Genomic DNA, 11,221 nt, shown 5'->3' on the forward strand with positions numbered 1-11,221 from the left:
CTCTCCTACTGCTACCACTTCTACTCTGATTACCATCGCACGATGTCCACCTCCTCTTACTTCAGAAGTTCCAACCACTCTTTCTTCTTCCATTCCAATGTTTACTGACTCTACTGCTACCACCACCACTACGAATATGACCAATGAACCTCCTATTATCACCAATGCATCTGATGTGCGAGTAGGGGCTTCAGGTTTATCTGTTGGTCATTTAACAGCACCAATTTCCCCTCTGAGGCACGATGATTCAGATACATTTTTCGAGGGAGATGGGTTCGATTTTAGATCTTTTTAGTTTAGTCCATTCATAGTTCAGGAGGATAGCAAAGATGATGCTCCTTTAACTCAACACCAGTTTAAGGTTATCACCGAGAAGCTCGATTCGTTGATCAATTCTTCTCAAGCTTCATCCAGTGATGCTTATTCTAAGGCAGCGATTGAGGCCTTTTTCTAGTCAATGACGAAGGAACATCAGGAAACCCTGGACAAAGCAAATAAGGTAGTGTCTGATTCTACTGCTTTGTGTACTGAGGTGACTAAAAAAGTCGAAAAACTCCTCACTGATGCTCAGGCCTTCATGACTACTTTAAAAACATCCGCTGAGTCCAACACTCTTAAGGCAAATAAGGCGATTGTGGGTCTCAATAACACACTACGAAAGGAGAAAGAAGCTCTCGTTCAAGTTCGTACCGGTCTGCAGAAAGACAACACTGAGTTTCAAGCTTCTATTTCTACAAAGATGACCAAGCTTGCTGATGATCTGGTAGCTGAAAAAACCATTATGAATCAACTTACTGCTCACACCAAAGCATTCAAAGTTTCAGCAGCAAAACTTGCCCACGCCAACAAAGAAATCAAGGAACTTAAGTTTGAGCGATAAGTTGTTAGAAGCTATGTTGGTGATGTGAATGCCTTACTCTCCAATATTCTCGATTCTCACGACCCTATTCTTATAATCTACATTCGAAGGCACTTGGCTGAGAAGTTTCGTCCTGCTCTCTCCATTCCAAACCGAATTAAGGGTGTTTCGGAGACTCCCGTCCTTCCAAAACAAGGGGGAGAAGCATCAAAAAAACCAACTCAGCAACCTCCGAACACATCTACTCATGATGAGCAAAAGACGAAAGTCACCGGTGAACCGAAGGTTAATGTAGCTTCGGGTTCCAGAGGCAAAGAAAAAGTGGTGAATAGTGATGATGAGGAAGAAAGCGAATCTAACAAATTGAAGCGAAAGGCTCGCGATCAACTCCTTGATGAGAAAGCTCGTATTGCAAGAGAGGCAGAAGTAAAGGAAAGAGCATAACGCGAAGCTCAGGTCACCTTGGAAAGTCGAAAGACTTTGTTTCCACCATGGACCATGGAGCGAATCCTAAATGAGGCTATTGACAATCCGAGTATGCATTGGCTGGAACCAGTTACTTCATTCGATCTAGAGAATTTGCAGGATTCGCAGTTCGATATCCCAATAACTCTGAAAGCGTTTCTTTTTCGTTGTTTCGATTCAACTGTGAATGCTCCAGCTTCGGATACGAATGTTGATAGGTCTTTGATAAAGTTCTACTTGTCCCAAGGCAAACCTCAATACCTCACGTGGAGTGCACAAAAGATTACTACCATGAAGGTCATAAGGCCAATTGAAACAGGGAGCTTCGTGAACGTTAAATTTAAAACAACAAGAGGATCCAAAAGTGTTGTTCATGAATTCTCCTTAGCTGACTTACCATGCCTAAATCCTTATGACTGGTTCGTTTTGTTGGATTTCCTCCTGAGAGACGAAAAGAAGTACGAACCAGTTTTGATGCACATAAAGCAAATGCTGATTTCATACATCTATGAAGTAGTGAACTTTGATGTTGAAAACGCTTCGGTTCTGAAGAGGAAACCCACTGCTCCCCTTACTGGTAAAACGAGAGATATCAATCAGATGCAGATGAGGAAGATTGATAAAGAGAATTAGACTGTGATGTTTCATCGTGGTACCGGAGCTAGCTTGAAGAAATGCCTCTTCGCATTGCCTGATAAGCATCTCTTCTCTACAGTTTGCTTAGAGTTTATTTTGGATATCACAGGCCAATGTAAACTGAATGACGAAGCTGTGAAGAAGAACTTCTCTGATATGATTCACTGGTACATTACTTTTCGCATGCACATTCTCACGGTCATTCCCAAGCTCTTCAAGACCACAAAGAAGACTCAGCAGTGAAGAGCCTCTCGCCTCAATGGACGCAAAGGGGGAGATTGTTGGGAATTAATGTTGCATCATTTAGTCTTATTTAATTGTTTATTTATGTATTTAAGTTGCATGCATGCACCGTGTTTATTAGGGTTAGAGTATTTAAGTTGCATGCATGCACCGTGTTTTGATAACTTTTGCAATTATTCTTGTAACCCTAATCGCACCTTTACAGTAGCAATTCTTAATCGAGTTCTTCTGAGGCTGTGACTTATAATCATTCAACATATTTTGAATCATTGTCGTGTTCTTGTTCTTAAACTGTTTTGAATCTAATTGATCTTTCAAGGATTATTATCCCAACAGAAGTATATGATGGAGATTCTAATTAAAAAAATAAAATGTTTTTTTGTAATAGAAACTTTATTTGAAGTATACCTTTTATTCATATTGTTTGTCTAACTTTTATTCATGTTGTTTGTCTAACTTTTATTCATATTGTGTTTCTATATTGTACATATTGTAATTTTACAGTCTCCATATGAGGTTTAGTTTTATGATACTCTTTACCATGATGGTCGATGTTATGGGCCTTGGACACGGAGGTGATGGAGTCGGGGATCCACCACCTCCGGTAGGCTTTGGTCACGGTCAGCACGAACAGGATGGTAAGTCTTACTATGATATATTTACTAGCTATTTTTATTAATTTATAATAAATTATCGTGACTAATATTTTTAATTGTATTTTTTCAGCTGAGCTTCCAAAGAAAAGAAGGGGTTTATCTAAAAACATCAAGCTAGGAAAGTTGATACGGGCAAACAAGGAAAATCCCGTGGATTTGGATTTCGACAGGGAGATCACATATTCCCCTGTCGGGAAGCGTGCTAATTGGTTTTCATGTGAGATTGGGAGGTATATGTTGATGAACATACCTTTCAGCGTATATGGTTGGGACAATGTTTCCCCCGCGTTAAGGAATGCAACAGTCGTGCATCTAAAGGTAACTTGGTTAATATATTAAGTTTAGTTGTGATTGGTATTTAATTAACTAACTTTTTTGTATTTGTAGAATAAGTTTGATTTGGATAAGGTTAACTTGGATCTCGAGCGCTCAGTTGTCGCTGAGCATTGATGCGAGTCTTCCAAATTTTACAAAGGCCAGAAAAGTAAAGCCCATACTTATTTTACAGATATCGGCGGGCCTGTAGATATCCCAATGGAATTAAACAACCCCCCCCCCCCCGATGGTATGTCACATGAAAATTGAGCGAAGTCAATCGAACATTTTCAAACGCCCGAATTTTTAAAGCGTTCAACGTCAAACAAAAAAGTCCATGCAAAACAACAAGTTCTAAACAGAGGGGGGGTCGACCTCTTATAGCAATGTCTGTTTCAAAGAAGTAGGTTATGATATATTTAAATGTTCATTTAAAGTATAATTAATCTAATTTTTAATGTTAAATAGGATATCACTCGAGTCGAAGCATTTCGTAAGGCTAATACCAATCACCAAGGGGTATTTAGTAGTCCTGCATTCGAGCAACAATATGTAAGTGGTTAATTTGTATTTTCAAATAAGTGTTTATATCGTCAAGGGGTATTTAGTAATTTAATTTTTATGGTGTTTATCATTTTTTGAAAATACAATTGGCTTTACTCCATGAGATCAATCAACAAACCCAATCTTCTTCTGAAGCAAGCGGTCTAACACCAAGTGATATGTTGGGCGTAAACCTCCTACAGTTGTGTCTATGTACGATCAGGAACAAACGGTGACACAACCACCACCACAATTACAGGTAATTGTTAGTTTAAGTTGAAAAGTATAATGCTATAATGATATGTTGGTAATTGTTTGTTTAGTATATAGTACAATGCTATAATGGAAAGTAGAATGCTATAATGATATGTTGGTTATGGTTTGATATGTTGATATTTTGTATTTTTGTAATTTTTGGAAAGTACAATGCTATAATGAAAAAATGAAAAAAAGTACAATGTTATAATGAATATGGAATATTATGTATCATGTAGTTTGGTTATAATTTGATATGTTGGTATTTTGTAGTTTAATAATTTTTTGGAAAGTACAATGCTATAATAGAAAAATGAAAAAAAAGTATAATGTTATAATGTATATGCAATAATGTGTATCATGTAGTTTGGTTATAGTTTGATATGTTGGTATTTTGTAGTTTGGTAATTTTTTGGAAAGTACAATGCTATAATGGAAAAAAAGTACAATGCTATAATGTATATACAATATTGTGTATCATGTAGTTTGGTTATAGTTTGATATGTTGGTATTTTGTAGTTTGGTAATTTTTTGGAAAGTACAATGCTATAATGTATATATTGTGCATGATGTATGTTTAAGTGTATTTGGAAAGTAGAATGCTATAATGATATGTTGGTTATAATTTGATATTCTGGTATTTTTTTATTTTGGTAATTTTTGGAAAGTATAATGCTATTATGACATGTTTGGTAATATATTTCACTTTCTTTGTAGTTGGAAATGCTGTGAACAATACTAAAGGACCCGGCCTGTTCTGCGGCACTAGAAGACTGATTTATCTCATTGCCGCCACGAAATGATAACGAATGAAATGGTGAGAGTGATGAGGACGAGTAGCTACTTTGTTAGGATTTTATGAAATTTTTTGTTTGAGTTAATATTTTGGATATATTGCACTTTGTTTGGATGAATATTTGGTTTGGATGAATATTTCGACCGTTTGTGTATGGACTAATATTTCTGCAAAATTAGGTTTTGTAGCAATTTGTATGAATATTATAGCAGTTTTTATAATTTTAATGTTACATTTAAAAAAACGTAAAATGTTTTAGCAGCGACACCTACGTATTAGTGGCGACAACTCATTAGCGGCAACACGTAATATTTGCGACGACAGGTAGTATTTACGACGACATATTGAGCAATTGCGACGAAACAACGGCAACGATCTTTTTGCGGCGACGTGTCACCGCAAATAGCTTTAGCGGCGACACGTGTCGCCGCTAATGCTCACATTTTTTTGTAGTGGGTGTCTTCTTTTATAGCCTCCTACTTTCCCCACCATGGTTTATTTGTAAAATATTTTATTTATATGTAGACATATGTTTATTTTTTGAAAAATTTATTTAAATATACTTATTTTTTTATATGATATTATTTGAACAAGTTATATAGGATTAATATAAAATATGTACGAAAACAAATTAATGACTAACTTTGTAAAAAAAAAATTAATAACCGAATGTACATACAAAAACCTAAAATCGCTAATCATAACTCATAATTAGTCTTTTTTTTTTTTAAATAAAAAATTGAACATAAATTATAAATTGAGCTTAAAATAAATTTAGTGGCTAATTGTGTATAAAACCTATTGATTACCTAGACCATCTACAATATGAAAGTTTTTTATTTCAATTTCTTTTATGAAAAACTCAAAATATAAAAGCTTACTGTATCTCTTGCAATAAAAAAAAACTTGTTTATTTTGTTTTTTATTAATAACTTTTAAATTTATATATTTTTAATTGATTAAAAATCTATCAATATGACACAGAATGAAAAACTCTTAGTTAGAATTTGTTAATTAACAAACTTAGTTAAAAAAAACTTTTAATTTAAAAAGCTGTTGCTATAAGTTTTCCATTTTTCAAGAGTTATTTTTATTTGAAACTCGTAAAAGAGATTTTTTTAATAGTAGTTAAATCTTTAATAGTCTATCTAAAAATACATTATTTTATTATTGTCATGATAAATAGGCGTGTTTTGAATTTATGATTTTTAGTTACTTACAGAAGTCAATATTTTGATACCACTGTGTCGTTTTTGGTATCAGTTGAGTTGCACTAATATGAACATAGTTTTTCTAGGTTTGTATATATTTAGAGAGATGTCATCATTGTATGTCTAATCATAGGCAAAAAGCCATAATGATGATACTGTAGCATGAAAGAAGTACTATAGATCTACACACAAACGTTTCACATTCTATCAAAGAAGTTTGCTAAATGAAGAACCTTTTTTCGACACCCGGAATTGATGCATAGAATATGGAATCGCAGATCAAAATGGTGATTTCTCCTTTTTCTTTCTTATATACACGGGCTTTAATTAGTTAACATTTTTCATAATATGCTTGTGTTTCTTTGCAGCTGAGAGCTCTTCTGGAAGAAAGGTTTTTCAATTCTTGTTTAGTTCACCAAGAAGATAAAAAGAATGAAGAGAATAGCTTCTGTATGGATTGCTGTTTCAGTTTGTGCGTCCATTGCATGCCCCATCACCTGTCTCACAGGATTTTACAGGTTTGTTGAATCCTTCAAATTCTTTTTTGGATATCTGAGTAATATTTTAAGCTCTTCATTTATAGTTGTACGTGTGCTGTTCATCTTAGATAAGGAGGTATATGTACAACGATGTTTTACGGTTGAAAGATGCACAGAAGATATATGATTGCTCTCTTATTCAAGTAAGTTTTAATTATCGATCAAGTGCTGTTGCCCAACATATAAATCTTCCAGTTCAAAACTAGTGTTAACTTTGCGTTAAGATAAAAGATTTAGCCACAGTTACAAAAATTAATCGAAATTAAATCGCTAAATATAAGTATTATATATCTGATTCAAAATAAAATCAACCAATATACATGCTTTGAATTGAACTTAAGAAAACATAAAAGCTATTAGCGTTTTGCATAAAAAGTACGGTAATTTACCCCAAAATTTATGCTACTTGACTCTAATAATCTTTAATAGATACAAAATATTAATTAGAATCAGAAATATATAATTTAAGCAGTGAATGACTTGGAAAGTGCTAAAATAGATACGACTCCGATTTTTGTCCGACTACTTGAACTCAAATGTTCACCTATTTAAAGAGGCTAAAAAGGTTAATTAAGCCAGTGAGAGTGTGAGACCGATATTTTTTGGGTTAAATTTCTATAAGTTATATACCGTAATTATTTTAACTTGCATATACTTCTTGTTTATTAAAGCTTATGAATGACTTGATTTGAATTTTTTTTCTATCACGATATTTGGTTAATTTTTATTTTCTTATTAACCCATTATATTTTGTAAAACTTACTGATTTATAGCAAAAAGTAACCTGTTTATGGGGCAATATGTTACCTACGTGGGTAAAATTTTATGTAATATGTTATCTATGTTGGTCTGGACACTCAAATCATGATTATGTGGCTTATTTTTGACATTACAGTTAATCCGAATTAAGTAATACACTCTGACAAGATGAAACTAATCATTAATTACTAGCTTTATTTCTTAAATAGACAAAAAAACACACTAATTAAGTTCTAAAACCATATGTAAAATTTAAAAACCACGAATTATCAAGTAGATTAACAATCATAGACTACTACCTGATTTTAGTTCTAAGCAGAATTTTGTTAGCTTGGCTGAAGCAAAATTGTTATTCAAAATTTCAAAATCTAGAGATTTTAGTCAAATTTTCTTATTTTCTTACTTCGGCTCAATTTTAGTCTCTTGTTATTGGTTTCCGAACGTTTCTATTTGTAAGTACGATTTTGTGGTAACATCAACAACAATGTTTAAGTCCCATAAGCATGAAGTAAAGGGGAGGCAGGATGAAAACAACCACCACGTGAGAATAGAGGCACCGCTTCCATTATTGATTTATAGTTTTAGAAATAAACGCGAGAACAGACTAGATGATGTCATGCACATGAAGTGTCAATGACAGCAGCACGAAAGTAACTAACAATAGATGTTCAAGAAAATGCCAAAAGAAGAAAGTTTATTAACAACACAATGATCATAAAAGGCTTACATTCTACCCCTTATAAGGGCGGTATGACCGAAATTTCTTAAAATTAAAACTGACAATAAAAATATCCATTTAAAATGAAATATCTAAATCGATTAATTAAGATTCGGGGGAAACTGAAAATTGAAGGTCTAAACAGTGAAATTTGAGGATGATGGTCGTTTGAAGTTTGGGGAAAATTAAAGATTGAAGCACCAAGTCACCAACTCATTGAGAGAAGTGAGGAGTCCTTGAAACTTTTGATAGATCAAAAGTAAAGACCATTTGAAGTTGACCATCTTTCCGTTCCTTTTACCTTTGTACAATTTAATGGACTCTCCTAAGTCTAAGAGTATCTCCAATGTTCACCTCATTAGTCCAATAACTTTCCCTTTAAATAAATGATTATGGTTAATCTCTTATAATAGTTTTTTTTAGAAATTTAACTAATTTATCTATATCTATCTAAAATGTACCATAAAATCCCCTCTTTTAATTAGTCATTTTTTAAACACTAATTTATAGACATTAACACCCCGTTGCCGATTTCAATTTAAGGAGAAAAAAAGAAAGAAAATGGGTGGAAGTGAGAGGAAAGTAAAAGAATTGGTGTTCCCGAGTTTTATTAAAGGAAGGAAGTGGAAGGATCACTTTCCCTCCTAACTTTCCTTCTGATTTGGAAGAATTTGGAGAGAAAGAACAAATTGTTTAACTTTCCTTCCACTTCTCTCCAACTCGGGGATACAAAAGACAAATTTATTTTTTTTTCTTTTCTCTTCTCTCCTTACTTTTTTTCTTTGCTACAACTCGGGAACGGGGTGTAAAGGCCACAACAAATGGAAATATAAATATAAGGTCTTTGCTACAACTCGGGAACGGGGTGTAAAGGCCACAACAAATGGAAATATAAATATAAGGACGCCGGGTCTTTAATTTATATAAATAAGATCGAAAAAGTTATTATGTTATAGCTATAAAAATAATAAAAGTACATTGAATATATTATATATTTGTGATAAAAATTATATTATATAATGAAAATATCGTTGAATATTTAATAAAAATAATTAATAATCTATTAGTAAATGAATAACAAATATTTAAACCTAAATCATAATTAAGGGGGTAAAATAAAACATGGTAAGGAGGAGGGGATAGATGGATAAAACATGAAAATATATTGAATAGTCAATAAATAACCAAAAAAAAACTATGTGTTGTTTTGTGGTTATATCTTATTCCATTTGAAAGTCTGAAACTTTTTCGTATCATTTAATAATTGTGATGTTTATTTTTTCAGTTTATTGTGAGTAAATTATATGGCTTTGTTTTTATTTGTCACCAGTCATACACGACAAACAGTGAGAAAGTTCTATTATTGCGCCCGAGGCAACGTGTGTCACCTCCTGTAAGAGGTTCTAGATGTACGTGTTTCGTCTGCAATCAGAACATCAAGCCATCCTTTGTTTATTGCTCAATGGTTTGCAAGGTCCGTGTTTAAATCTTCTCCCTAGCTTACATATATTTATACTCACATATGCAGATAAGTGTTACATGGTCCCCTTGGGAGGCTCCCCTCTTTCTATAAGGCTCTTTTCTAAAATAAACCAATGTGTCTCTACATGTAAGACTCAACACTTATAGACGCACCGATATATGCTACACTAACAATAAAAATATAGATATATAAACTTACATCAGAAAATAAAAATATTAGTGCATCCCATATTGGTGTGACACGGTGCCTTATGTATCTATATATGTTCGAGTCTCTCAATTCCCCATATGATCACTTTTGAAGAGTAATCCTATAACTCTACATCTACTATCTTATAGTAAAATTGTATGTAAAAATTATCTGTTAAGAAACCAATTATGCATGTGCTATTTACCCCAGAAAAATTGTCTGCTATAATTTTATAAAAATGTCTGTGGCTCAATTTTGATAGTCATCCATGTTTGCACCATAAATCTTTTGATTGTAATGAACTTTTTGTCTGAAGACTTGTGTTTTAACCAGTCTTTTCATCTGTTCCAATTTCTGGGTTGGTTAGTTATATTCTTGTTGGCTCACTGTGTCATCTTTGTTGATAACAGATTACTAATGAGACTGCATCGATCAGTGGTCAGAGAGTATACACCTACAGTTCAAGAGGTGTTGGGAGGAGCTTCCTTATGTCTGGTTCTGTTTCAGAATGTCTTGTTTCATCCGTTGAAACTTCAGTTGAAGAAAACTCAACCAATTATGATAGCATGGCCGTTAAGCAAAATATATTAGCAACTACTTCATCAAGCAATGGCTTCACCAGAAAATTGCATGGCCGAAAATGTGTTCCTCAGCGCTCTCCGCTTTTTTAACTGCATCGCCTGTTTAATTTACTTGTGCACTTCTTCCTGAATCCGAGGATTTTACTGCTGTTAAATTTTGCAAGTGTTGCATTTTCATTGATGTGATGTGAAATGCTACACTTGCAAATATTATGTGTGCTAGTGTTACTTGACATATATTATAATAGTTGCTTGTAATGCTCTGACATGGCAAATGATAATATTGGATACATTCCATGTAACGTACGTCCCACCATATAGTATAAAACTATAACGTAAAGCCATTGTCGTGGCATATTTCAACTAAATTCAATTATTAATTAAAAATTTAATAGTTTTTTTTCAAATAAGTTCAACCATTAGTTTTATCTATCTAAAATTTAAAATATTCTATAAATTTATCAGTTGAATGTGTAATGACAATATAAGTATAATTTAATGAACTGTTAAATATAAATATATTGGTTGTCTTTTAATAATTATTAACCTAGTAAAATATTAATAAAATAAACTATTTAACAAGAACCAATAGTTATTTAAAAGTTCAATATAACTGGATAAATAAGTTAACATATTATTAAATAAGGAGTCCAAAGTATATGCATTGTATAAAAGTAAAATAAATATTTAATATATTGAATGATAAATAAAAAAATTATTTTAATCCAGCATATTTTAGTTGTGCTTGTTATCAGTTAAATAATAACTAATCCGAAAAAAGCTCCAATTAAAAATAATTTTCATGTGCAAAATTGAATTTTCTCTATTTAGTCTTAAGGGCATACACAATGGATTGTCATTGCCATATCAACATTTCATTTTTTATTCAACTATATTGGTTAAGATTCACATTCCATTAATCCCTACAAAGTTTAATGGATTTCCATATCATCATCTTTATATTTAAAAACAT

At 32.7% G+C, this 11,221-nt stretch overlaps 1 protein-coding gene across 1 annotated transcript; it reads left to right on the plus strand.

The window, feature by feature from the left end:
* The first annotated feature begins 6,590 nt into the window (after window positions 1-6,590).
* LOC145162185 (uncharacterized) lies at window positions 6,591-10,445 on the plus strand. The gene is made up of 3 exons (XM_079081407.1): window positions 6,591-6,661; window positions 9,326-9,469; window positions 10,078-10,445. The coding sequence occupies exons 1-3, from the start codon at window positions 6,599-6,601 to the stop codon at window positions 10,336-10,338; spliced, it is 468 nt and encodes a 155-aa protein (XP_078937533.1). The 5' UTR covers window positions 6,591-6,598; the 3' UTR covers window positions 10,339-10,445.
* Window positions 10,446-11,221: the final 776 nt, after the last annotated feature.

The sequence above is a fragment of the Lactuca virosa genome, chromosome 3 (assembly GCF_052849685.1).
Source record: "Lactuca virosa cultivar CGN04683 chromosome 3, Lactuca_virosa_CGN04683_v6, whole genome shotgun sequence".
Lineage (NCBI taxonomy): Eukaryota > Viridiplantae > Streptophyta > Magnoliopsida > Asterales > Asteraceae > Lactuca > Lactuca virosa.

Coding starts and splice junctions, on each gene's coding strand:
- LOC145162185 (XM_079081407.1), top strand. CDS start 6,599: ATGTACAACGATGTTTTACGGTTGAAAGATGCACAGAAGATATATGAT. Junction 6,662..9,325: donor ATGATTGCTCTCTTATTCAA/GTAAGTTTTAAT, acceptor ATTTGTCACCAG/TCATACACGACAAACAGTGA. Junction 9,470..10,077: donor ATTGCTCAATGGTTTGCAAG/GTCCGTGTTTAA, acceptor TGTTGATAACAG/ATTACTAATGAGACTGCATC.